At 48.2% G+C, this 27,096-nt stretch overlaps 1 protein-coding gene across 7 annotated transcripts; it reads left to right on the top strand.

Annotated features, from left to right (window-relative positions):
• The first annotated feature begins 142 nt into the window (after window positions 1-142).
• HEPACAM (hepatic and glial cell adhesion molecule) lies at window positions 143-27,096 on the top strand. 7 transcript variants are annotated; one of them, XM_060304234.1, is made up of 7 exons: window positions 143-187; window positions 21,653-21,994; window positions 22,670-22,951; window positions 23,243-23,342; window positions 23,867-24,108; window positions 24,243-24,313; window positions 24,878-27,096. In XM_060304234.1, exons 1-7 carry the CDS (start codon window positions 145-147, stop codon window positions 25,181-25,183), a joined length of 1,386 nt encoding a protein of 461 aa, XP_060160217.1. In that variant the 5' UTR covers window positions 143-144; the 3' UTR covers window positions 25,184-27,096. The 7 variants fall into 7 exon arrangements, with proteins under 7 accessions (XP_060160217.1, XP_030696135.1, XP_030696105.1 ...); XM_030840275.2 differs by lacking the exon at window positions 143-187 and adding an exon at window positions 15,429-15,846 and having other exon boundaries at window positions 23,867-24,096; window positions 24,246-24,313; XM_030840245.3 differs by lacking the exon at window positions 143-187 and adding an exon at window positions 15,429-15,846 and having other exon boundaries at window positions 24,246-24,313.

Here is a 27,096-nt window from a genome sequence, read left to right as displayed (position 1 = left end):
GAGGGGGCTGCCCCGCCCCGCCCCGCCCCTCGGCGGCCTAGTATCTGCCTCTTCCGGGCTTGTGTCACCTCCCGGAGACGGGAAAGGCGTGAGGGGCGGGGTTTCGCGCTCCAGAGGTTCGTCACTTCCGCTTTGTCTCGCTGTATGGGCGGGACCTATAAACGCGCGTGGAACTGGTGGGGCACGGGTGAGTCCGCGTGGGCGCTGGGTAACAGGCGGGCGGAAGTGTCGCACACTGGTCGTGCCTCGCGTGTCCCGGCGCTGGGACCATCCCACATCCTTCAGGAAAAGAAGTATGTTGGGCCGAAGAGCTGATTGGGCAGGGCAGGGGACCAATTGAGGGAAGCACGGGAAAAGGATGGGAGAAGGCGGGCCTGGCAGGGCTTTCTTGAGGAACGAACTAAGCCAACAGTAAATCATACTGATGTTTGTACACCTCGCTACGTTAACGGAGCTCTTTCATACCTGTTCTTATATATAAACATCGCAGCCTCGTGAGTGGTCTCCCTGTCTGCTTCCAAGCTTTGCTATAATTCTCGGACACTTCGCTATTATCCATGTGGAATACCCATTCGTTCGTGTAATATATAATTGAGAGATTTTTATATACCACCACTGTTCTAGGCACTGGAAATATATAGCAGTGAACAAAATAGACATATATCCCTTGTTCATGGAATTGACAATGAGAAGTAACCAAATAGACTAATGAATAAGTAAACAAATGTGTCTGGTGCTGATAAGCATTGTAGAGTAAAAGCCGAGGAAGAGGATTAAAAGTGTGTTGGGGGCTTCCCTGGTGGCGCAGTGGTTGCGGGTCCGCCTGCCGATGCGGGGGACACGGGTTCGTGCCCTGGTCCGGGAGAATCCCACGTGCCTCGGAGCGGCCGGGCCCGTGGGCCGTGGCCGCTGAGCCTGCGTGTCGGGAGTCTGTGCGCCGCAACGGGAGGGGCCGCGGTGGTGAGAGGCCCGCGTACCAAAAAAAAAAAAAAGTCTGTTGGGGGGTGGGGGAGATGCAATTTTAGATAGGATGACCAGAGAACACTTCACTGAGGTACTTTTGAGCAAAGACTCCAATGCAAAATTCCATGAGGTAATGGAACAAGCTACTTTAATTTTCACCGGAGAGTTTTCCAAAAGAGTGTTCCAGGCAAAAGGAACAGCAAGTACAATCACTCCAGTGTGGGTGCCTGCCTGGCTGAGAAACTGACCCTGGGGTTTTCCAACATTAAAAGCCTGGAAAGAAAAGGGAAATGCAAAGAGATTGGGAAGGATCAGCCAGTAAGCTAAGGAAGAAAACCAGGAGGGTGTGATACCTTGAAAGCCAAGTGAAGAATGTGTTTTGTTTAAGAGAACCAACTGCCTATGTTAAACTCTGCTGTTAGGTCAAATAGGATGAGGACTGAGAATTTACCATTGGATCTAACAATATAGAGGTCATAGATGACTTTTATAAGAGCGGTATTTTTAGAGTAGTTTGAGAGCAAAAGCCTGATGGGGTAGACTTAAAAGAGAGGGTGAGGAAGAACTGGAGACAGTCATTTTAGACAATTCTTTCAATGAGTTTTATTGTAAAGGGACACAGAGAAATGCGTAGCTGAAAGGAGAGATAGGATCATAGGAGGATTCTTTAATATTGCAGCACATATGTTTTGTTGATGGGAATTGTCCAGTAAACAAAAGAAAACTGACAACGCAGGAGAGAGAGAGGAGAATTTTTGTATCTATGTCCTTAAGTGGGCAAGAGGGAACAGGATCTAGTGAACAATTGGAAGGATTGGCCTTAGATAGCAGGAGAGAGAGAGTTCATTATAACACTAGCAGTGAAAATAGAATATATACTGGTAATTGGGTAATATGGCAGTGGGAAGTTTTTTCTGATTCCTCTGTTTTCTCTGTAAAACAGAATTGTCGCCAGCCTACAAGATGGCCTCTGATGATCCCCACCTGCTGGTATTCACACCCTGTGTAGTCCCCTTTTACACTGTACCAGAGTTGGTCTGTGTGACAGATAGAATATGGCAGAAGGGGTGGTATGTCACTTCAGAGATGAGGTTATAGAAGACACTGTGTCCTCTCTCTCTTTCTCTATTGTGTGTGCGCTCTCTCTCTCTCTCTCTCTCTCTCTCTCTCTCTCTCTCTCCAGCGTGCACTCTGATTCTTTCCATCTCTTACTCTTGCTCTCACTCAGATCACTTCCTCTGGGGGAAGCCATTTATGTCATGGGAAGTCACGTGAAAAGGCCCACATGGCAAAGAACTCAAGGCTCCTGCTAACAGCCAGGTGAATGATCTTGGAAGTGGATCCTCCAGCCCCAGTCAGGTCTTCAGAGGCTATATAGTCTTGGCCAACAACTTGACTGCAATCTCATAAGAGACCCTGAGACAGACGACCCAGCCAGAAACTGTATGAGTTAATATTTGTTGTTTTCAGATGCTAGATTCTGAGGTAATTTGTTACACAGAGAGAGATAACTAATACAAATAGAAAGCAAGTTCATCAATTAATAAAATAGAGGAAGAGGCGTTGGAGGTTTGAAGAAGGTATAAAATAGTCATCCAGGAGAGTAGAAGTATGAACTAGAAACATGTACAATTGCCAGACAGCCTTAAGGACCCATGTGAGGTTCATGATTATGAATTTAAAGTGAGACTAGTCAGCATGGTTGAGTTTTCCTTCAGTTTCATGGTTACAGGCATAGCCATAGGTAGAAATTTTACTTTTAACCAGGGTTGAGGTTTTACCAAACTATTACTCTCAGACAAGAAAGGGGCAAGAGAGTTAATGTTGAGCGCAAGGGAGTGATTAAATGACTGACCATGGAATTTAAGATAGATAACATGGGAAAGGATAACAAGTGGGTAAGGGACCTTGTAAAGTTTGTAGGATCAAGAGATTGTAGGCTCCAGTGGGGATCTAAGGTTTGTTAGAGCAGGATACTAGAAGGAATGCACTGAAAAAATAAGAGGTGGTGATCCAAGAGTGGGATGCTTGAAACTGCAGATATTGGTACTGTCAAAGTTTATGGTATGACCAAGGGAGGGAGTAGGAGAACAAGATTACTGGAGAAGAGGTCATAGAAATGAGGGCAAGAGCACTGGATGGATTATTCCTGAGGTTGTTGAAATCACCAAGATACATGACCAGAAGAGTGTTGGCGAGAGCCAGGAGCAACAGTCTTCAAGGAATTTCAGGAAAAGACCTGGAGGTAGATGAGTGTAGCCTGGAAAGTAGCGAGTGACGTAGTCTAACATCAGATTCAAAGCAAGAGGTGAAGCTGAGAAAAAAAGGAGCTCCCTTTTTATAAATAATAAAATAAAAAATAAATGGTTTGTAAATAGCACTGAGTAATCAAGTAACAAGAAGGAAACCCATCCCACATCCACCCAGAAGGGTGAGGAGAAGAACATACCACTGGAGAGGGCCAGAGGGAGATTGATTTGTACACCTCCATACATACACACACACACACACACACACACTCAGAAGAAGTGTTATTAGGTAGCTCCTTGCTGTCTCTAACCCTCTACCTCAGCTCTGTGCCTCCCACTAGCTGCTGTGCCAGTGGCTTCATATGAATATATACTCTCGTATGTCTAGAGAGATCACATCTTGGGCCCTGCACCCATTTTCTGACGTTTTCTCAAGGCTTATCTTCTGTATGGCCAGAGTTTGTTTCTCAGCAAGGGAACTGTTTGCTTAGAACTGTCTGTCTTCTTCAGAAACTCGAATGGGTATTGCTGGCAGCAGGCTTGCGGCCCTACTCCAGAGCACTCTTCATTGGGCTGATGATCTCTGATGTGTGTGGCTGGGGGATCCCTGGCCATCTCTGCACAAAGCCCTGAGTCACTGGGTCTCTGGCAGTGGTCCACCCCACACAGAACTCAGAAATGTGCTGCTTGGTCGTCACTGTCCTATTTGTGGCTGACTGACACCCCCCACCTGTAACAAATTAGAAAACTTGGTAACCTGTTCGTCCTAAGGGCCCATCCTAAGGAGAACCTCTCTGGAAGTGGGAAAGCTGCCTATTCCCACTCTCATGGGATCTGGATATCGGGATCCTCAGGCAGCTGAGTCGTACCCTCTTCCACTCTCTTTCCCAAATGTAAGCAGGATTCCCCAGGGCTAACAGCCAATGTTCTGGGATGTTTCCTGAAAGTTCTCTTTGTTCCTCCTCCTCCTTACCCACCTCACAGAATAACCCTTCTAACTGGAATAATTGATGAGGGTTCTTCTGCTTGCCTGTGCACGATAAGTTTCTGCAGCAGCGTTTCATTGTATGTGGCACTAATAGCAGATCGTTCTGGTTGTCTCAGTGGCACCTGCTGTACTGATCTTTGCAAAAAAATTCTCTAATTTGTCATGGATGCAGAAGTCTTTCCCCTTTCTGTTGGTGAGTGATAAAAAAAAAAATTAACAAGAATTTCATTGTCCTCCTCATTACCAAATACTCATCTTGGATGGACACAGAGATGCGCTTCCCAGATCTCCCTTCAAGGAAGGACTTGTTGGCCCAGCTTCTGAGAATGTTGTAGTCCCTTGAGCTGTCGACTCCTTCAGGGACAGCCTCAGCTTCAGAGAGCAGCCTCACCCTCTGAGGAGCAGCCGCATCCTGAGACCGGTGGGTCTGGCGATGTAAAGGCCTGGCGGTTTCTGCCTAACTTGGAACAACGCCAATGAGCCATCATTTCAGCTTTAGAGCTCCCGGTGGGCTTGGCTGAGGTGGTCCAACCTACATCACAGCTCAGCCTCTTCCTGTGCCTCTTCCTGCTTCCTCCTCCTCCCTTCCACAGGTGCCAATCTCCAGCGCACTCCCTGATAAACATCCTGAACTTGAGTCTTAGAGTCTGCTTCCTGGAGAACCCACCTACAACCCCCCTCTGACTGTTGTTAGGCCTCAGGGACCAAGGCACTAACAGCTCTGAGGCCACGTACTTCCCAGTGTAAAAACACATAGACAATCCTTATCATTATTCTTTTTCCATCAAACCACAGTTTAAAGTCCTTGCTATTCCCTGTTGACACTTTTGAGCCTCTGGATTAAGCTAAGTCTCAAGGTTACCCCACCTCTAGACTTTCAAAATATGTGAGCCAAGAAAGTTGTTTATCGTGAATGCCAATTTGCATTAGGTTTTACATTGTTTGTAACAGAGAGAGCCCTGAGATGAGCAAAGTAGAGGGAGGCAATTGGTAAATGTAGGAGGATGAAGCAGAAAAGCAGAAGATTCTGAGCTACCCACAAAAACTGGTTCCAGGAGCTGCTTCAGCGTTTGAGCTCTCCAATTCGAGATCCTTGTGATGTGCCTCTCCTCTGGTGGTACCTTCCCTGGGGTATCTGTTCTTTGAAGCCAAAGAAGCTTCATGAAGATAAGAGACTTTGCCTTAACACAATAGTTAGTTAGGACCAAAATGATTTTATCTATTAATAAATTGTTACCAATATTATTCACCATATTTTTACTGTTTTAGAAAATGTACTTCTAAAATATAAAAATTGCAATCACTAAAGATACTTTAAAAAATATGTTGTAGGATCTAAAAGCAATTTCAAAAATGTTTTATAGAATAAGTAGCAGGCACTCAAGATAACTATTTGGACAAAACCAAGTCATTCATTTTGTGTGTTCTTCTATGATTGTTATAATTATCCACTATTAATAGTCTCATTTTCTATATCCCAAATCTCTAGAGACAGCATATTATAGTGCAGAGAACAGAGACTTTGGAAACAAACCTGGATTTATATTCTGACTCTGCAATTTACCATTTATGGTCAAGTCACATAATCTGCATCTTTGTTTCTTCATCTACAATATGGGTGGAACAATTGACCTTTCAGGACTTTTTTGTGAAAATGAAGGTAATATATGTGAAATGTGTAATATAGAACAGGTTTTCAATAAATGCTTGCTAATTTTTTTTTTTTAAGAAGCAACACAGAAGTCATCTCTTCCGCCCCTAGCAGACTGATTTGTCTGCACATGGTTGGGCACATGGCCCAGCCTGGGATAGTATTCTATCCTCCTGACTATTGTGACTGATACAGAGCTGTGTCTGTGACCTATTCCGCACCAGCCACAGTCCTCCACTAAGTTTTTTTTAACTAGCTTCGTCAAAATTCTCCTCCTCCGTGGATAACAAGCCGCACAGTCCAATGTGTTAACCACTAGCTACATGAAGCTGTTTAATTTCAAGTTAATTAAAATTAGATAAAATTTATAATTCAGTTCCTCAGTCCTACTAGCCACATGTGGAGTTCTCAATAGCCACGTGTGGCTAACAGCTACTGTGCTTACCAGCACAGATGCAGAAGTTATATTGGGCAGCACTGATACCTTAGACTGACTGGCAACGACGGCCCCCCTCAAAAAGCGTTAGAAGGTTTATGAGAATGAAGCTGACACCAAGACATAAGCAAGAGAGATGAGAGATAACTGCCATGGCTTTTAAGTATCTCATTCCCAATTATTCTGGTTCCCTCCGAAATTTTGTTACATGGTGCAAGAAATTCCTCCTTTTGGGCTTCAAACAGTTGAAGTTGAACTTCTGTCACTTACAACCAAAAAATCTTGACGAATCACATTCTTTAGCTTGACGGGTAGCAAACCAGATGCAGAATCCTGGAGGGCTAACTCTGGTAAGGATCTGTAAACGAGACAGACCTGGACCCTAAAAGTACTATAACAAGGGGTGAACATTTTGGCCTGTCTTCAAGGCCACCTTCCTACTATCTTAGTTGGGGCCTTCTTTTAAGAAACCTTGTCTCAGGACTTCCCTGGTGGTGCAGTGGTTAAGAATCTGCCTGCCAATGCAGGGGACACAGATTTGATCCCTGGTCCAGGAAGATCCCACATGCTGGAGCAGCTAAACCCGTGCACCACAACTACTGAGCCCACGTGCCGCAACTACTGAAGCCTGCGCAACTAGAGCCCGTGCTCCGCAGCAAGAGAAGCCACTGCAATGAGAAGTCCCTGCACCAAAATGAAGAGTAGCCCCCGCTCACCACAACTAGAGAAAGCCCAAGTGCAACAACAAAGACCCAACGCAGCCCAAAAATACATAAAATTTAAAAAAAAAAAACCTTGTCTCTCCCTATGTTGAATCCCATGTATCATAAATTCATCTTCTTAGTGTCCCCAGACTCACCACTGGGGACCCAATCATTCTCTCGTTGACTAAGTTTTTAGTTTGTTTTTTTTTAAGTCCCTGTTGCTCACCTTTATCCTTCCTCATCTCATATCTTGTCTCAGGGCCTTGCTTTTTTCCACCCACTTTTTACTTCTGGGCCTGAGTGGAGGCAACCTCTTTCAGGAGTGTAGTATGTGAACACTAGTCCAAGAAGCACAAGCTGAATCTGCACTATGCTGACATATAAACTGTGTGACTTTGAGCAGGTTACTTAACCTCTCTGAGCTTCATGTCCCTCGGGAAAAAATTCTTACCACATAAAGTTGTTAGAAGATTAAATAAGACCATATTCTAAAAGACAATTTGTTGATGGCAGGGAGCCCCGTGGAGAACCCCAGAAATGAAGGGTTTAAACGAGAAAGGAGAATTAAAAGGATACAGGAATGTCTCCAGGATACAGCTGAGCCTGAGGAATGAACTAGAACTAGGGTAGGTGTTTCAAACATTTTACATATTTATTTATTTTTAGAAGGCCCTGCTAAGCCTATAGTTTTTCTTTGATTTTTATTATTTGTTTTTTTAGACAGCAGGTTCTTGTTACTTGTCTATTTTATGCATATTGGTGTGTATGTGTTGATCCCAATCTCCCAATTCAATGCCCCTCCCCACCACTTTCCCCCCTTGGCGTCCATGCATTTGTTCTCTACGTCTGTGTCTCTACTTCTGCCTTGCAAGCCTTGCATCTGTGTCTCTATTTCTGCCTTGCAAGCCTCTATTTCATCTGTGCCATTTTTCTAGATTCCACATATATGCGTTGACATACAATGTTTGTTTTTCTGACTTGCTTCACTCTATGGCAGTCTCTGGGTCCATCCGGGTCTCTACAGGTGGCCCAATTTTGTTCCTTTTTGCAGCTGAGTGGTGTTCCATTGTATGTGTGTGCCACACCTTCTTTATCCGCTGTCTGTCTATGGGCATTTAGGTTGCTTAAGCATTTTACATATTTAATCCTCACAGCAACTCATTCAATCCTCAAGTCAACCCTCTGAGGTAGGTAATACTATAATAATCATCCCCATTTTACAGATACGGAAACTGAGAGATTGAGTAGTTTAACTCAACACCTAGTAACGTGGTAGCCAGATTTCAAATTCAGGGAGTTTGGCTTCAGAGTCTGTGTTAACCCCTACGTCATATTGTCTCAAATGGTGATAAGTACGATGAAAAAAGAAGCTGGGACTGGTAGATAGCAAGACAGAAAGGACCTGGATCCTTGATAACATTGCTGAGCCACTTACTTTTACAAGTTACAGAGATGCCCTTATTTAGGACTCTGGTTATATAAGATAATAAATCCCTTTATTGGGGGACTTCCCTGGTGGTCCAGTGGTTAAGACTCCGTGCTCCCAATGCAGGGCGCCTGGCTTCAACCCCTGGTCAGGGAACTAGATCCTGCGTGCTGCAACTGAAGATCCTGCACGCCACAACTAAGACCCGGCACAGCCAAATAAATAGTAAAAATAAAGACAATTTGTAAGGGGCAATGCAAATATATTATCAACAGTATTATAGATATAGATGCATCTCTCGCAACTAGAGTTAAGCACCTAGGCAAGGATTGTGTTTTCTGTTACTTTTGAATGTGACACCCTTCCCCACATCCCACTCCTCTTACTAAAGTCTGGAACACAGTGCTCTTCACACAGTAGGCAGTTATTAGATGCTGGCCAGCTGATTTCCATTTCTGTGCCTCCCTCTTTGGGAGGAGGGCGGGAGAGGGAGGATGGGACCAAACCCGTTCCTGACAAGGTTGGTGGGAGGACACCATCTGAGGATCTAGGAGAAAAGAAAAAATGAAGCCATTCATGAGTTGGGGGTAATTTGTGGCTTCCCCATGATTTTTCAACCTGTTTTTCTTTGAGCACTGAAGCTTTACATGAACAGAAATCCAGAGATGTTTTCTAGAATGTCCTCGCCACATCTCAAATAGGTCAACGAAGCTGGATCTCTCCACGCTTTAATACCAATTCACGTCTCCTCTTTGTTCCTCTGGAGAGTTGCTGAATAGGGCACGTTCATCGACCGTGGACACAAGCCTGAGTTCCTCTCAGTTTCTGAGGGGGTGGGAATTCTATTCAGAAATCAAATATTGACTCTCAGCATAAAACACGTTGATGTTTTCAAGTTTTCCACTTTGGAACTGGGAGCACCTCCTCCCTGGCTTATGGAAATCTGGACCCCATGCTGTTGCAGGATCACATTGTTTCTGCTAGTAAACCCCACGCCTTTTTGAGACACCGTATCTGTAGAACGCTTTTCTTCCAGGCGTCCCCTCACATTCACTGAACTCACAGGCAGCAAAACCAACATTCAGGATGAAGGCCCCAGGGAGGGCACAGGGAGCCTTTTGACCCCCATCTCTGTTCATATATGGTGTTTCTCAGAAGCGAGCCAGAGGTGGGGAACTTTAAAAAGAAAAAGGAAAGAAGAAATGTCCTTGGGGAGGGCCATTCCTCACTCTCCAGGCCCACAGAAAGCTTGTTTTGTTCCAGAGAGAGCTGGCCAATCTGTCCCTGGTTCGCTGGTTGCTGGAGCAGCAGGGCCCTGCCTTGTCTCAACTCAAAACCTCACACAAATTCCTCGTTCCCAGGCAACGCACAGCAGCTCCACAAATCTCCGTCCTCCCTCTCCCTCCTTTCTGGCAAATTGAACTGATGGTAGGGACAGCTCTGGCACCATTCACATATAGGTTTATGGAACAAAGAATCGAAAATAACTTCAGCAACAAGAGAGGGCACCAGGAGTGGGCAGAGAGGTCCACCTTACATCCTGGGGCTTAGTCAGAGGGTGGGTGCTGGGGGTAAAGGGTTAGACCAGGATTTGGACTTCCAACTGGTGACCCAGAGAGGTGGTCGGGAGCCTCAGCTTTGTTAGCAACTAACCTGGGTTTCTAATCCAGGTTCTGCCACTTAGTAACTATATGACCTCAGCAAATTGCTAACTTCTTGAAGTTTTAGTCTCTCTTGTTTGTAAAATGAGGTGATAATATCTACTGAAAAGGAGGTACTGGGAGAATTAAATGAACAAATAGATACAAAGTGCCTGACAGTAGGAGTAGCTTACACACACACACACACACAAACACACACACACACACTTTGAGAGCAGTTAGAGAAGGGGAGAAGGTTTGGACAGGATACCTTCCTGCAAGGTCAGGGGAATTAACTTCTTACCCCGGAGAAGCAGCCTTCAACCCATATCTGATGGCAGTCGGTGGATAAATATCCCAGCTCCCTTGCCCCTTGGGTTGGGATAATTCTGAGGCTTATTCTTCATTATTTCCCACAGGATTAAGCTCTAGCTGTCCACGGTAGTAAATTGCTTGATGTGCAACCTTCATTGGCTTCCTTCCCTTCCATCTCTCATTCCCCCAATATCCTACCTGGTTTTGCTGGGATCACCTTTCAAATAAACTATTTAGCTTCTTGCCTTGGAGTCTGCCTCTGGGGCAACCCGGACTAAGATACCAGTATTTCTCCAAATTTCTGAAGGCCTAAGTTCTCAGCACTATCTCTGACTCCAAACTCTTGCTTCACCTGAATTAGTCCCTTTAGAGATCATTTCACTGTTCTATATGTGCTGTACTCCTGCCCACCTTGTTGATGCAGACCTAGAACTCCGTCCTTTGTCTCAGTGTGTAAACACACACACACAGACACACACACCCGTATTAGTTTTCTATGCTGCATAACTAATTGCCACAAATTTAGCAGCTTAAAACAACATACATTTATTTTTTTTACAGTTTCTGTGGGTCGGGTACAGCTTAGCTGGATTTTCTGCTCAAGGTGTCATCAGACTTCAGTTAAGGTGTCAGCTGGTTTGCATTCCTTTCTGAAGCTCAAGGTCCTCTTCCAAGCTCATGTAGTCATTGGAAGAATTCAGTTCCTTGTGCCTGTAGTACTGAGGTTCCTATTTTCTTGCCAGCTTTTAGCTGAGGGTAGCTCTCGGCTCCTAGAGCCACCAGCATTTCCTTGCCACGAGGCTGTTTCACAACAGGGCAGTTGACTTCTTCAGAGTCAGCAGGACCATCTCTCTCTCTCTCTCTCTCTCTCTCTCTCTCTCTCTCTGGTCTGCTAAGTCTTATATAACATAATCTAACCAAGGGAGTGGCTACCCTATCACCTTTGCCATGTTCTATCAGCTAGAAGCACACACACACATACTGCAATTTGTGTACAGTAAACTTTTCTTAGAGTTTTGAAGAAGACAGAGGAGAAAGGGTTTTATAGTGTAACAATGCAAGTTGTTCTTCAGTTGTTTTCAGCTGCCTGCCCCTTGTTGTTTCCTCACCCCGGCCCCTCACGTCTCTCCTCTCTGCTCTTTCTCCATCCCCAATTCCTGTTTATTTCTATTGCACAGGAGTTTATCTTTTTGTGTCTTGACGCCTTTTGCTTCAGACCTTACCTTCCACTCCATGTGGCGTATCTAGATATTTTTCTTGCTAAAGACAATTTACTCTATAAGAGGAATTTGGGTGCCATTTGTTAGATTATTTTTCATTCTGCTACCAAAGATTAATTACAATTTAGTGGAGGAGACAGATTTGACTCAGTTGATAACAGGAAGTGAATGAAGGGAAGGAGGGGGCGGATGCTAAATATAAAAATCCCCACTGATGTTATGGTATTAGCAAGGACCAAACCTCTCCAGTAGTATCGGTGCCAGAGCATTCTTCATGCAGCCTGGAGACAGGAGAAGAGGCCAAGTGGGCAGGGACATTCTTAAATCTAATGGTAGGGTTATTAAAACCTACTTATCTATACGTCATTCGTGTGTGTGTATGTGTGTGTGTGTGTGTGTGTGTGTGCGTGTGTGTTGGGGGAGGTTTCCATTCTGAGCTGCAGGGCCACTGCCTGGGTGCTCAGCATAGCGTTCTGAGTACAGCAGGCCAGGGCTGCCATGCATGCAGGGGAGGGGAGGGTCGGAATCCCGGAGCCCCAGAGCGGGTGCCAAATGAGAGTGGCCTGAAGCACCTGTGTGCAGCCGGAGGGCCAAGAGGACCGGCCGAGCTGCTCAGGAGAGGACGATGCCCGCGGAAATGCATCTGCTGAAGTGCTCAGAGGAGGAAAGGGCACAGGCCTTGGATGCCGTCAGTCAAGCCGTGTGTCTCCACATTGTTTAATAGCCGTGTTATGCAGAGCTCAGAGCTCCTCCCTGGGAGGAGACACATAAGAATGAGGAATTACAGCCCCTGCCCTGGAGAGTCTCCCAGGCTAATGAGGAGATGGCCACAGTAACCATGTTTTCTGATCCCCAGGGGGACAACCCTCTTCAGAGCTAAAGAAAAGTAATATATATATAATCAGGATATCCATACCAAAAGAAAAGAACGAAAGACAAAAAAACAAAAACCCCAGTCTGAATCATCAACAATTAGCTGGAACAGACACACCCACAGGGAAAAACCCAAGGAATGCATGGAAGGATAAAACAAGGTCAGCTCAGACAGGTGAGATCACCGGTACGTGTTGTGTGTGAGACTAAGTTGGCTGGACTGTTACCTTATGTTTCTGTCACCCATTGCCTATTGGATCGGTGGCCCGCCTCAAAGTGAATCCCAGTTACTTCTGGGAATTCCAGAAGGGGTGCCGCATGTGTGCTCACACATCGCTCTGTCATCTGCAGTTGCTTGCTGTTTGGTGCCCTCCCTGCTGTCATTCCTCTCGCCCAGTCCCCCTCACAGTCGCCCTCCACTCCACCAGCTGCTAGAGAGGTCCCCTACCCACCACAAGTTTTCGCCCATTCAATAGTCAGCAACTGTCTGCTGAGCGCCTACTATGTGCCCCACCCTGTGTTACACAGTAGGGCTACAGAGGCCAATAAGACACAGTACTTCAATCCAAGAACTCTCTGTTCTTGAGATGAGAAAAGCACAGAAGCAGATGATATACGCTTCTGTAGGGCTACTCATCTTAAAACACCTGAAGCAGGATTGCAGAATTGCTCCTCGTACACTCAGTTGTGCAAAGGCACAGTGGTGCCTTTGCGCCTTTGCAGCTGCCAGGGTCTCCCATGTGAGCCTCCCACCCCCACCCCACTCCCCCGCCCAGGGCAGCAGAGGAAAACCAAAAGTCAGTCCATCCTGGTAAACTCAGTCTAACCCAACCACCTGAACATTCTCTTGAGGTAGCTCAGTCTCTGATTGGATCAGCCTTTCCAGTTTCTTCCCCAAACCCAGCTCTTCTCTGAGAAGGGTTAGGGTGGCTTAGGGGTCCTTGTGGCAAGGCGGGAGATGGTGTCCGGGGACCTGTGTGGCCTTCTCAGGACTCCCACTGGTCTCTGCACAAGTCTAGGTTGCTCTCTGGTCTGAGGGGCGGTTGGTGGCCCAGCTGTCACCTGCACAGTGCGCCCCTTTGCTCCCTGTTCTGCCCTCTATTGGTGCTTTACCCTCCAGTACCTCTGGGTCCCCTCAAGGGAACATGTGGCCACTTTGGGGCACTTTCGTATTCTGCGTGGATGTAAAGAGCCTAAGGTTCATCCCTGGAGGGGGTGTGGAGAACTTAGATCCTGCCCAGGTCTCCCTCTATCACAGCTCTCTTTCCACAGTCCTTCAGGATGAAAAAGGCAGAGTTCAGGCTTTCTATTTCCTGAACATCATATCCTTTTACCTCAGACAATAAGCCTCTGGACCTAACCATCACAGGCAAAAGAGGCCATTTGTATACAACTATAGAAGAACGCTATGATCTGGTCCACAGCCTGCTCTGTGATACATCAAAGGAGCAGATAAAAGAAATTAAAATATCCTTCTGTACCTTACAAACACTGGCTTTCAAGCCTTTCGTCTTGCTACTGACTCTAAAATACTATTTTCAATGTCAGAAGCTGAATATTGCCTTTCTCTTTTTCATTGTATTCATGCTGAAACACCATTAACTCTACCAGAGGCAGACGAGCGCCTTGAGCTGGGTAGGAAAAAGTCACAACCATAAAGATGCAAAAGGAAAAAAATCTGACTTGTGTATTTCAGAATATTTTTGGAGTTCCTCTGTGAAGTTCAAAAGCAATGCTTCCCACCTCTCCTCCCCATCCTTTGGCTCAGATGGACCATGCACTCAATCTTCAGTTCTAGAAACCTGGCTTACACAAGCTGTCTCCAGTATGTAAAAAGAATACTTTGAGAGATAGCTACTGAACTTACAAAACTAAGGTCAGCGTTAGAGACAATCAAGAGGGGAACTTGTAAACTTTGGTCTCACCAAGATATAAAGATCCCTAAAGTAATGGAAAAGAAGAAGAGGCAGTTTTTTCTTAAAGTTTAAAATATCACCTCTGGGGCTTCCCTGGTGGCGCAGTGGTTGAGAGTCCGCCTGCTGATGCAGGGGACACGGGTTCATGCCCCGGTCCGGGAGGATCCCACATGCCGCGGAGCGGCTGGGCCTGTGAGCCATGGCCGCTGAGCCTGCGCGTCCGGAGCCTGTGCTCCGCAACGGGAGAGGCCACAACAGTGAGAGGCCCGCATATCGCAAAAAAAAAAAAAAATATATATATATATATATATATCACCTCTCCAACAAAGAATTTTCTAGGCACCCTACCATACTAAATCTTCATCAATCCTCTCAACAATTTCTACAAGAAAGCTACTGTTTCTCCCCCTTTTACAGATGTGAAATTGGAGAATTAACAACGTTGCACAGCCATCCCCAGATCACACAGTTAGCAAGCATACATTCCACTGACGCCCCTCAGGAGAGGATGTGGACGTGGTAATGAAGGGTCAGGGTAGAGCTGGGGTGTCTCTCTTCATCACGCCTCAAGACTTGAGGAAACGGCTGGGCTGTAGCTGGTGACAGAACCCCAGGCTCTTGGGCTATTACCTTCGTCTTTGTTCTGACATGTTCTAGGAAATGGGCTGGAGGCTGGGGAATGAGCAGAGTAGCTTCTGGAGAAAGGTCCCCAGCATCTACGTGATTCTATGATAGAGAGAGAAGCCCAAGCAGCACCAGGACAGGTATGAAAATAATAGAATTCAAGCCATATTCCAATCTTCTTTCTTTGGGGTGGAACAGGAGTTTTCCATTTCTTCAGCAGTTTCTGGAATCTCTCATCCCCCAGCTTTTGAAAAGCTCCTCTCCCTCCATTTTCAGAGCTTATTGAGGCGTGTCCCTGGCGCACACCCTCCTTCGCAGGAACAGGGAGCGTGAGGTGGAGACAGGACAGGTTGGGACACACAAGGTCCAGTTTAGTGTGTGTCCCAGCCCAGTCCATTCATTGAGCCCAAATCCTCATCTCCCCCTGGCAGTGGGGCTCAGCACAAGCCGGCAAAGAACTGCTAGGCTGCTGGGACCCATCAGACTGAACCCTGTGCTGGAGATTATCTCCCAAGCAGATACTCTCCTCCGAACCCGGGATGTAGGGCTTTGAAACTAGAAAATGCCAGGTCTGAAAGAGAGGAAAGAACAAGTCCAGCAACACACAGAGCTCTGTGTATTCAGAGAGAACTTGGCAGGGTTGTGTTCGGGCAGAGAAACTCCGAGTGGTACAAAGGGACGTGCCCAGAGTGGAGAAATCATGCTAATTGTGTGCACCAGAGCTGGAGAACGCCACCCAAAATGAAGAGAGAAAGGGAAGCCCTGTCCAGAGCCTTCAATGCCCTGCGCCTCACTCCTTTTCTCTACCTGCTTCTGATCCAGACAGGTAGGAGACCAGAGGGTAAGACAGGGTCTGGAGAAGGGACCCGGGGCTTTCGAAGGAGAGGGAGGGGAGAGCTGAGGGCCAGAATGCCTTTGGGGTGGGAGGAGGGGAGAATGCTTAGCCACCGTGGGAAGCATCTCAGTGAATTCAGGCATTCGTGTTGAATGTATTTCTTCATTCTGTGTGCCTCCTGCCCGGCCCCTGCCCCCCATCCCCCAAAGCCTGCATGACTTTGCAGCTCCCACGGCATTCAGTACATTAGATGGAGGGCAATGAGCTGTTTCTGATGGGATGTCTTGTTGGCGTGGGCCAGTCCGGCATTCTTTCCAAGGGACTATGGTGGGCCTTGGAGGGGTGGGGAAATCTTGGTTTTGTGTCTCCCCAGCCGCCACCCTGGCTTCTCTGAGTGTAAAATAACAAGGGAGATGAAAGAAGCTTTGGAGATAATAAGCCTCCTGGTTTGGGAGAGTAACACCAACCTATGCGTAACACACACGCCATAGACACCTACCTCCCCCTACCAACTTCTTGGAGAAATGATCTTATTTGAAATACATGTGCTTATGTGCGCACACGCACACACACACACACACACACTATTCCAGAGAGCCTAGGAATTCACAATTTAGTGGGGCAAATAAGATGCAGAGATCATTTTAATAAAATGCAGAAACTACTATGAGTCAGAGAGGCAGAGGGTTCCAAGAATCAGAGAGAGGTCACCTACCCCATCAGGAAGCTGGCGCTGGTGGTACAGAATGGGAGTGGGGGAATATCAGGGGAGGTTTCCTGGGAATGTCTGCACTGAATTTTAAAAGATGAGAAAAACAGATAGGTGTGGGAGTGAGCATTATAGTTGGGAAAATGCACCAAGGTCAACAGCTTGAAATGGTATCACATGTTAGGAGCAGCCCAGTCAGTCACCGCTGCTGGAGAAGAAAGTGTGGGTGGAGTTAGGTGAGTCTGGTAAACCCTGCTAAGGAAACTGTAATATAATTTGCAAACAATGGGAGCGGGGGAGGACATTGAATGGTTTTTAATCTGGGAACCAGCAGGGCCAGAGTATAGCTCAGATCCCTCACTCTCCAGTGAGGCATTGGAGGTGAAACTACAGGCAAGCAAGATAGGAAAGGAAGCCTGTATCCATTTGCTGGAACCATAGACTGGGTGGCTTCAACAGCAGAAATGTATTGTCTCACAGCTCTGGAGGCTAAAAGTTCCAGATCAAGGTGCTGGCAAGGCTGCGCTCCCTCTGAAGGCCCTCGGGAAGGTTCTGTTCCAGCGCTCTCTGCTGGCTTCTGGGAGTTCCTTGGCTGTGACAGATTAACTTTAATCTTCACATGGCATTCTCCCTGTGCTTGTGTGTATATCCAAATTTCTCCTTTTTAAAAGGACACCAGTCATCTTCGATTAGAGGCCCACCCCACTCCAGCATGACCTCATCTTAGCTTATTACCTTGGCAATGACCACACGGCAAAATAAGGTCACATTCTGAGATACTTGGGGTTAGGACTTCAAGATATGAATTTTAGGGGACACAAGTGAAACCATAGCGAGGCTATTGCAATAGTTCAGGAGAGAAATGACCTGGGCTGGAATTGGAATAAAGAGAGGGGGAGTGAGGGATGTTGAGATAATATTTTGGAGGGAAAGTCAGGACCTAGTGATTTATAGGAAGTGAAACGATCTAGAGAAGGAGGTAGGGTTTCTGTGTGAAACCATAACTTAAAAATGGGGCAAGGTTGGGAGATATGATAGCTAGTGTTGCGCTCACGTTGAGGTTGAAACGCCTATGAGACATTTGTGGGAAAATGTTGAATAACCTAAAGCTGGAGGGTTGGAGAGAAGTATTTGGAAACTGTCAGCCAAGAGGTGAGATTTAAAACAAGGATAATGAATAAATATTACCTTGGAGGAGAAAATGAGCTAAATACGGAACATTGAGGAACCCCAAGATTTGCAGAGGAAGGCAGAGAATCAAGCCCACTGAGGAGACCCAGAAGGAACAATCAGAAACACAGAGGGAGACCTGGGAGACTGTGGTATCCAGAAAATGAAGGGAGTTGGGAGTTTCCCGGACAATCATCATCAAATGTATCAAGGAGCCCAGTATAATAAGGACCTGAAAGAGCCCATTGGATATGCCAGTTAAAAGGTTACCATTAGGGACTTACCTGGTGGCACAGTGGTTAAGAATCCGTCTGCCAATGCAGGGGTACACGGGTTCGAGCTAGGCCTGGGATGAGGAAAGACTGTTCCGTGAGGTTTTTCAGGCACCAAGCTGATGGAGTGCTATCAGCTTTGACATGTGTTTCCCATGGTCAGTCTGAGATTTATCTTCATTTCTTTTAGGTAGAGGATGAAAAAAGTAAAGGAGGGAGGTTTTTCTAAATCAGCCTGTAAATGGTGTCTACAACTTTTACTAGTATTATTGGCTAGAACTCAGTAGTATCATAATTAATTGCAAGGGAGGCTGGGAAATGTATTTTTAAGATTGGCACTAAAAGGGGGGCTGGACCATGTGGCCCTGGCTCCCAGAGATTTACCTTAATCCCTTGCCATACTCCCTTATGACAGCATCACCAACCTAGCCTCAGGAAAGTAACACTTAGTGCTCTGAACCTAATATGGCCTAAAGAGTCTTTCCTAAATTCATCACGGTCTTATTCCTGGAACATTCAAACAAGGCTTTTCTAGAGGCTAGGATACTATTTACAGACATAAACACAGCATGCCATAAATCTAGATAATCTGATTTGCAAGATGTTGTTCTCTGGGATCCTAGAGTCAGCCCATCCTCTACTGACCCAATAGGAAGAAGTCCCTTGCCTGGTTTCTACCCTTTTAGTCCTAAGATCACCTTCACATTGTAGGTGCTGTCTTTTTTTTTTTTAACATCTTTATTGAAGTATAATTACTTTACAATGGTGTGTTAGTTTCTGCTTTACAACAAAATGAATCAGTTATATATATACATATGTTCCCATACCTCTTCCCTATTGCATCTCCCTCCCTCCCACCCTCCCTATCCCACCCCTCCAGGCAGTCACAAAGCACCGAGCTGATCTCCCTGTGCTATGCGGCTGCTTCCCACTAGCTATCTACCTTACATTTGGTAGTGTATATATGTCCATGCTTCTCTCTCGCTTTGTCACAGCTTACTCTTCCCCCTCCCCATATCCTCAAGTCCATTCTCTAGTAGGTCTGTGTTTTTATTCCTGTCTTACCCCTAGGTTCTTCATGACATTTTTTTTCTTAAATTCCATATACATGTGTTAGCATACGGTATTTGTCTTTCTCTGTCTGACTTACTTCACTCTGTATGACAGACTCTAGGTAGATCCGCCTCATTACAAATAGCTCAATTTCGTTTCTTTTTATGGCTGAGTAATATTCCATTGTATATATGTGCCACATCTTCTTTATCCATTCATCCAATGATGGACACTTAGGTTGTTTCCATCTCCGGGCTAGCAGATGCGAGGCAGGAAATCCCATCTAAATTATCACAGAAACTAAGAGCTGGAGAAATCTTAAGGATCATGTAGCCAAACGATTTCAGCCTGATACACAGAGCCATAAGGATTCCTAGCAGCACCCCGAGGTACTGGGGAGGACAGGGCTCTGGTCCTCACCACCTCTTTGACCAAATCAGGTGAACTAGAACTAAATTTCATTTCTTTTCAATTTCTATAAAGTTTTGTGGGAACAAAAATACCTTTAATTAAAAATTTTTGAAAATAGTTGATTTTGTCCATTCTAACTCCTGCCAATTGAGACTCCTCTCAGTAACAAGTATATAATAGTCATACATATGGTGGCTTTCATCATTAAGGTAGTTTCTTCCATGCTTAAGGTTTTATGATTGTAACATCCTTGACAGGTGATGGATCATAGAATGACAGGGTGGGGAAGGCCCCTAGAGATCATCTGGTCCCACCACCTCACTATTCAGAGGAGGAAATGGAAGCACAAGGAGGTGAAAGAAGAGTCAATTGGCATTTCCTTGACCAATTCCATAGATGATAAGCTCATTACTTAACAATGCATTTGCTCCCAAAATGGACTGGATATGTTTTTAAACTAAATTTGCTTCGGGCTTCCCTGGTGGCGCAGTAGTTGAGAGTCCGCCTGCCGATGCAGGGGACATGGGTTCATGCCCCGGTCTGGGAAGATCCCACATGTCGCGGAGAGGCTGGGCCCGTGAGCCACGGCCGCTGAGCCTGCGCGTCCAGAGCCTGTGCTCCACAACGGGAGAGGCCACAACAGTGAGAGGCCCGCATACCGCAAAAAAAAAAAAAAAAAAAAAAAAATTTGCTTCGATCTCCACAGCTAACCTTTTAGTTCCATTGCCTCCTGGTTTGGTCTGGGTCCTCGAGGTACAAGGAGAGGAATAGGGATTGGAAAGGTATTGCTCACCTTCCCCAAATCTACACTGCAGCAGTAGCAGAGTGGCAAACAGGGGTGAGAAAGAAGAAGGGAACTTCAGAGGCAATGACAGTCAAAGGAAGCACCTGGGGGTGCAGAGGAACGGAGAACCTGACACGTATGTGTCTATTCAGCTAAACTCAGTCCTGTTCCTAGCTGACATCCTCTCCAGAAGACCCCTCCCTCAGGTGGCTGTATTGCTCTGCAAGGCCAGGTACAAGGCCAGCGAGCAGCATCTGTTCAGGCCCCAAAGTTCCTAAGAGATCTCTGAAATGTGAGATGTGTCTCTGGATGGGGCTGCCATCGGACAAGATGGTAAAATCCCAGAACTAACTACAGGGCTGGAACAAACCATGAGACCATCTCGTTACCACTCATTTGACCTGTGGGAAATCTGAGCCCTGAACAGATAAGCAACTTCTCCCAGGTCCTAAGTCAACAATAGGGCCCCGATCTCTGATGCTCAATCCTGTGTTCTCTCCCCTACACCACAGTAACTGACATACATATCATGCTTTTGCACCGTGAACTGGAGAAGACACTTGCTCTTGTTATCATTATCATCCTTATTTTCTAAAAGAGAAGAGTGAGGCCTAGAAGGATGACTTGCCCAAATTCTCACAGCCAGTAAGCAGTGGAGCCCAATCTTATAAGGTCTTCTGACTCCAAGCTCTTTGCTTGACCTGTCCCAAATCCCTCTTCCATAGGGGATGCAAATTGGGCTGGAGTTTGGGTGAATCTCCACGACTGTTCTGCCCTGGGCAGGCCTAGTATGATGCTACGTGCAGCTGGGACAAGGATAGGGGAGGCTCTTGGTATGACTGGAGAGTTGTCCAGTTGTCCTCAGGCCCCTAAACTTGCCCTCTACTGGCACTGTCTCATGACACCCTCCTTTCTTTGGGAATCTACATTTCCATGCTTTCTCCATCCCTCACTTTCCCAATGTCCAATTAAGGAGAAAATCTGACAAATTCACTCTAGGGTCTAATGACCTATAAGCTTCAGGGGGTAGGGATGTTTGTCAGTTTTGCTCACTGATATATCCTGGGGACATAGAACAGTGCCTGGCACATGGGGAGTCTCAATACATATTTCCATAAATGGGCCACATAAGGTATGGGTTACCTGGAATCTTCCTCAAGAGGAAGGCAATAGGGAAAACCTCCAGAGGCAGAGGTCCAGATTGAAGAAGGATTGAGGGCAAAGGGATGGGTGTGAGGGATGACAGGGGAGCAGAGGGGCCAGAGCTACAGTCGAAGGGTAAGAAGGAAGGACTGACAGGGAGTGAAGGGTTCAGAAGGGTGAGGCATGGAGAGACCAGAGGACTCGAAGATGGGAGTGACGTTAGGAGCCAGGGCCTGACGCTGCCCTCACCTCGTGGGTCTCTGTCCACAGAGCCCCTGGAGGCGGTGAACATCACCAGCCCGGTGCGCCTGATCCATGGCACAGTGGGGAAGGCGGCCCTGCTTTCTGTGCAGTACAGCAGCACCAGCAGTGACAAACCCGTTGTCAAGTGGCAGCTGAAGCGGGACAAGCCAGTGACCGTGGTTCAGTCCATCGGCACAGAGGTCATCGGTACCCTGCGGCCCGACTACCGAGACCGCATCCGCCTCTTTGAAAACGGCTCCCTGCTTCTCAGCGACCTGCAGCTGGCCGACGAGGGCACCTATGAGGTTGAGATCTCTATCACCGATGACACCTTCACTGGAGAGAAGACCATCAACCTCACTGTAGATGGTAAAGTCTCTGGCAGGGAAGGAGGCGGGACTGGTGACTGGAACTGGGGCCACGTCCACCCAGTATATTAGCTAGACCCCAGGAAAAGCTACACAAAAGCCGCTTGGGAGTGAGCCAACTGGAATGTTAGAGGTTGGCAGATAGGCCATAGCTAACACGTATACAGCGCTTACTACGTGCCAGAAACGATTGTAAGTGCTTTGCCTATATTGACTCATGTAATGCTCATAATAATCTAGGGGTAGTTAATATCATGGACCCCATTTTGCAGATGAGGAAACTGGGGCATAAGTTCAGGCAGCTAGTAAGTGGTAGAGCCAATATTTGAACCTATTTCGACCTAAGCTTAGCCCAACTAAAATATCTTCCAGGCTGGGTCAGTTTAAGACATCTTGGAAAGGTATGTGGGAAGAAGGGAAGGGAAGGTCCACGAGGGCAGGGACCATAGCTGTCTTGTTTGGCACTGTACTCCCTGTGCTCAGTATGTGCTCAATAAATAGTGGGTAAATAGATGAGTGAGTGGATGGATGGATGGATGGGTGGATGGATGGTGGTAAAGAGCTGGAGTGACGATCTCTCAATACTGCAGACTGAGTTGGAAGGTAGGCAGTTAAGAAGGGGAAGGGAGATGCTTTTGGCCTGTGGCTCACAGGCTCCCCCCACCCCCGGGCTCAGTGCCCATTTCGAGGCCCCAGGTGTTAGTGGCTTCAACCACAGTGCTGGAGCTCAGCGAGGCCTTTACCCTGAACTGCTCGCACGAGAACGGCACCAAGCCCAGCTACACATGGCTGAAGGACGGCAAGCCCCTCCTCAACGACTCGCGGATGCTCCTGTCCCCCGACCAAAAGGTGCTCACCATCACCCGCGTGCTCATGGAGGACGACGACCTGTACAGCTGTGTGGTGGAGAACCCCATCAGCCAGGGCCGCAGCCTGCCCGTCAAGATCACCGTATACAGTGAGTCTCCCGCTGCCCTCCCTTGGGACTCAAAGCCCTGAGAGGCAGGTGCCCATGAGAGGCTAAGGACTTCCCAGACAGAGTGCCACTGGAGGGGGAGAGAGGCAGAGATGGGCCAGCTCTCCCTGGAGGACAGCCACAGGTAGGAAGTGAGCTCTGGGCAAGGTCCACCACTGGCCAGCCATGCTGCCTGGGGTTCCTTTTCTATTTCTTCGGCCGCAGGAAGCTCTCCTCACCACACCTCCTGCCCCCTCTGAAGTCTCTCCCCACTCTCTGCCTCTCTCTCCCTAGGAAGAAGCTCCCTCTACATAATCTTGTCCACAGGAGGCATCTTCCTCCTTGTGACCTTGGTGACAGTCTGTGCCTGCTGGAAACCGTCCAGAAAGTCTGGGTAACTCTCCAAGTTCCTCTCCCTGAGCACCTGAATCCTTCAACCCATCCCAGCCCCAAGCTCTGTTTTTCCTTCGTCTCTTTAAACGCCTTTCCTCCCAGGGCCCCGCACCTCTTCCCGGGAGATCCATCTTACCACTGCATTCTGTGCTCACAACCCTGACAACCCCAGCACGATGAATACTGGTTTCACTTACACGGCACCTTTTGTGAGCCAGGCACTGTGTTTGTGGTTAGGGTGTTACCTTTAAATGTGATTATCTGCAGCTTACAGACAACGACCCGAGACTCGGATTAGTTAGATGACTAGCCCACAGTCACAATGCTAGGGACGGACTCAGGAGGCAAACCTAGATGGGATGCATCCCAAAGCTCTGGACTACTCCCCCTCCCACCGCACTCAGCCCGTCTTCCTGTTACAAGGCCTCGTTTGTGGCCATCAGATCCCCCCAGTGTCCTCGCCCCCAGAACTTCTCCTGCTCACACTCGACAGCTCTGTTCACAGGGTGCTGGGTTGATTTGCAGGAAGAAGAGGAAGCTGGAGAAGCAAAACTCCCTGGAATATATGGATCAGAATGATGACCGCCTGAAAGCAGAAGGTGAGCTCCCAGCCACGCACTCACCCGTCCCATCTTCACTCAGATCAGTAAGCTGCTGGGAAAAGGCCGAAATGGGCGACAAGGAAGCCAGCTCTGCAGGGCCCCTTCCTGCACCAACTTCACGAAGACTGCAGAGCAGGGAGAGGAGCGGCCAAGGTAGGACCTCAGGTATTCCAGACCATTTGGTGGAGGCTGGCTTCCCGATGGCCTTACTTGGCCATCGGGAAGCAAAGAGTGTAGGTGCTGGCTGGTGGAAAGGGTTCTGTACCTGGGCCAGCCACCCCATTCTTTGCTCCATGCAGCAGACACCCTCCCACGGAGTGGAGAGCAGGAGCGGAAGAACCCCATGGCACTCTACATCCTGAAGGACAAGGTGAGCAGCTTCGGGCTGGGCGCCCCACAAACACTCCACCAGCCCTTACCATGTTCTGGTATTACGTAGCCATACCATATAGATATACCTTTCTAGGACTCAGAATAACCCTAAGAAATATTTGTGTCATCCCCACTTTAGAGATGAGAAAAATACGGCTGACAGGGGTGAAATGACTTGCCCAGGATCAAACAAGTAAATCAGTGGCAAATCTAGGCTTCAAACCCAGGTCTTTGGACACTGTCTCTGGTGATTTCCCTACTATTCCATAAACCAACTCTGTCCCATGCTGTCCAAGGCAGGTGGAAGGTGCAGAGTAAGTGGACAAAGCACTCAAACTAATGCATTTCAACATTTAATGAGCACCTATTATGTGCCAGGCACCACATCAAGTGTCCTGTGTTGCAAGCAAAAACAGACCTACGCCTGCAGCCCTCCAGGCAGTCGGAGTGTGGAGGGAACTATGTCCCCTCCACCTCGGTATTCCCAGCGCCCTGGAACAGCAGGCGCGCTCCCAGCCCTGGCCGGCTGTCCGCTGACCCCTCGCGGCACGTGTCCTTGCAGGACTCCCCGGAGCCCGAGGAGAACCCCGCCCCGGAGCCTCGGAGCGCGACTGAGCCCGGCCCGCCCGGCTACTCCGTGTCGCCTGCCGTGCCGGGCCGCTCGCCGGGGCTGCCCAGCCGCTCTGCCCGCCGCTATCCGCGCTCTCCAGCGCGCTCCCCCGCCACGGGCCGGACGCACACGTCGCCGCCCCGGGCCCCGAGCTCGCCCGGCCGCTCGCGCAGCGCCTCGCGCACACTGCGGACTGCGGGCGGCGTGCACCTGATCCGCGAGCAAGACGAGGCCGGCCCGGTGGAGATCAGCGCCTGAGCCTCCTCGGGACCCCCCGGGAGGCGCCCGCGCACTGCTGCCCGCGGCCCGGGGGAGGGCAGGGCAGCGGGGCAGCAGCCCGCCAGGGGCGAGGGGCGAGGGGCGAGGGGAGATGGAGGTCCTCACTCAGCGCTAAGGTTCCGGCGCGTGGACGATTGTGAGCATGCGCAGATGGGGGACGCGGCGGGAAGGCGGAGGGTGGATCAGGTGGTGAAACCGGGTTACGTTTGCTCCCGGCTCTTTAGTTGTGTTCTCAGTGGGTGTGGGTTGTGCCCTCTTAGGACCATATAGATTATTAAATTTACGGCCCAATCCCCGGAGGGGCTTATGGAAACTAACATCAGTAACCTAACCCCCTTGACTATCCTATGCCCTTCCTAGGGCGCCCTCACGCTTCCCACCCATTCCCCTTCCCTCCGAACAAACTCCTGATTCCTGGGGAACTTTTTTGGCAAGCCCAGATTAGAGAGGCCACTTGCCTCAAACGTACAACTGTCCTAAACTAAGGGGAAGTCCAATGCCCTTTACTGGGTGTACAGAGGGCTGTTCTCAGCATCCAGCGAATCATTGTGAAGGCAGTACCTTGGAGCACCCTTCTCAGGCATATGGTACCTCGGTACCTACCAGTTGGTGAAGGAGGAGCTCAAGTACAATACATTCCGTTGCCCCGCTACCGGGGTTCTAGCAAGAGCAAAGGATTCAAGCCTCCCACGCTTGGCCTCCTCCCAAAGCCTCCCTCAGCGGCGTGCCCGGCATTCTTTCCATCTCTGTTCCATAGAGAAGGGGCTTCTCACTCATTCTTCAGGCCCAGAAGGCTAAATCAAGTGAAGATCTGTCTTTTGACCCCTCATACCTATGGCTTCTCCCTGGCTTTGTCCAAAACAAGCCTTTCAAACAATCATTATCCCCCGGAAAGTTGTTGGGCTTCCTCCAGCTGTAAGAGGATGAAGTTCCACTCTCCCCAAAAATGGTAGGGGGAGCAGGAGGCTTATTGCTCCCCAGCATGTCTTGGAGACATGATGGAACCCTTGGCCTCTGGCCTCTCACCTGGCCTGCTCCCAGATGCTCAGGTCCCAGGAGACAGGACAAGGGCAGACTCCCCAGTCACACAAACAGCAGAGTACCGAGAGGTTGGTCCACTGTGTAGCCAGGCCACGCCCATGCCGCCGCCTCTTGAACAGTTTGTAGGAACAGTAATCTACCGTGCGAAGAGAGAGCGCAATTAAAAAGCTGAAAGAGAAGTCCCTCGCTGTGTTCTGACCTCTCTCCCCTGAGGCCTCTAGTGCATCCCTGGTCCCTCCTTAACTTCCTAAGCTCCTGCTCCGACTCTGCACCATCCCACAGAGCGACTCTCAAGGTCCCTGTTCCCCACCACTCCACACTGGGGCCAGTTTTGTCCCAGCCCCAAGGGCAACAACATTTCTTGTTGGTCCCCTCTGCTCTTACCTGGACTTCGTGCCCTTCCCAGCTCCCTGCCCCTATGCACTTCTGCAGGCTCCTCTGAGCAGGTGTGCCTTTGCAGCTCCCCTTCCTTAGCCAGAACTGCTCCCCTCACTTCCCCAGGTGCCTCATCTAGAAGGAGATAATGCATGCAGGGGAAAGTTGTTCAGGCAGGTGGAAGATGCAGGACTTGGAGATGGGTACATGCTGGTCAGCCTTGAGAGGCAAGGGTGAAGATTAAGGTGAGATGCAGGCAAGTTGTATTCCAAACCCCGGTTCTGCATCCCTGAGGGGCCGGCTTCCCAGGCTCAAGCCAAATCTGCCTTAAATGGGGTGAGGGGGGAGTGGTTTTGTTTTTGTTTCATTTTGATCTTCATCTTTGTATTACTGGCATCTAGCAGAGTGCCTAGCACATACTGGATGCTCAATAAACTTTTGATGAAATAAAGTGACAACTTTATTCCACTTAATCA

The sequence above is a fragment of the Globicephala melas genome, chromosome 8 (genome assembly GCF_963455315.2).
Source record: "Globicephala melas chromosome 8, mGloMel1.2, whole genome shotgun sequence".
NCBI classification, from domain to species: domain Eukaryota; kingdom Metazoa; phylum Chordata; class Mammalia; order Artiodactyla; family Delphinidae; genus Globicephala; species Globicephala melas.
Note: the sequence above shows the minus strand (reverse complement) of the source record. Positions and strands in the feature narration are given on the sequence as shown.

Bases quoted from the DNA above. Each gene is read 5' to 3' on its own strand.
- HEPACAM (XM_030840235.2), top strand. From the start codon at position 15,747: ATGAAGAGAGAAAGGGAAGCCCTGTCCAGAGCCTTCAATGCCCTGCGC. The intron at 22,952-23,242 runs GTGAGTCTCCCG...CTCTCTCCCTAG, and splicing joins CGTCAAGATCACCGTATACA to GAAGAAGCTCCCTCTACATA. The intron at 24,314-24,877 runs GTGAGCAGCTTC...GTGTCCTTGCAG, and splicing joins TCTACATCCTGAAGGACAAG to GACTCCCCGGAGCCCGAGGA.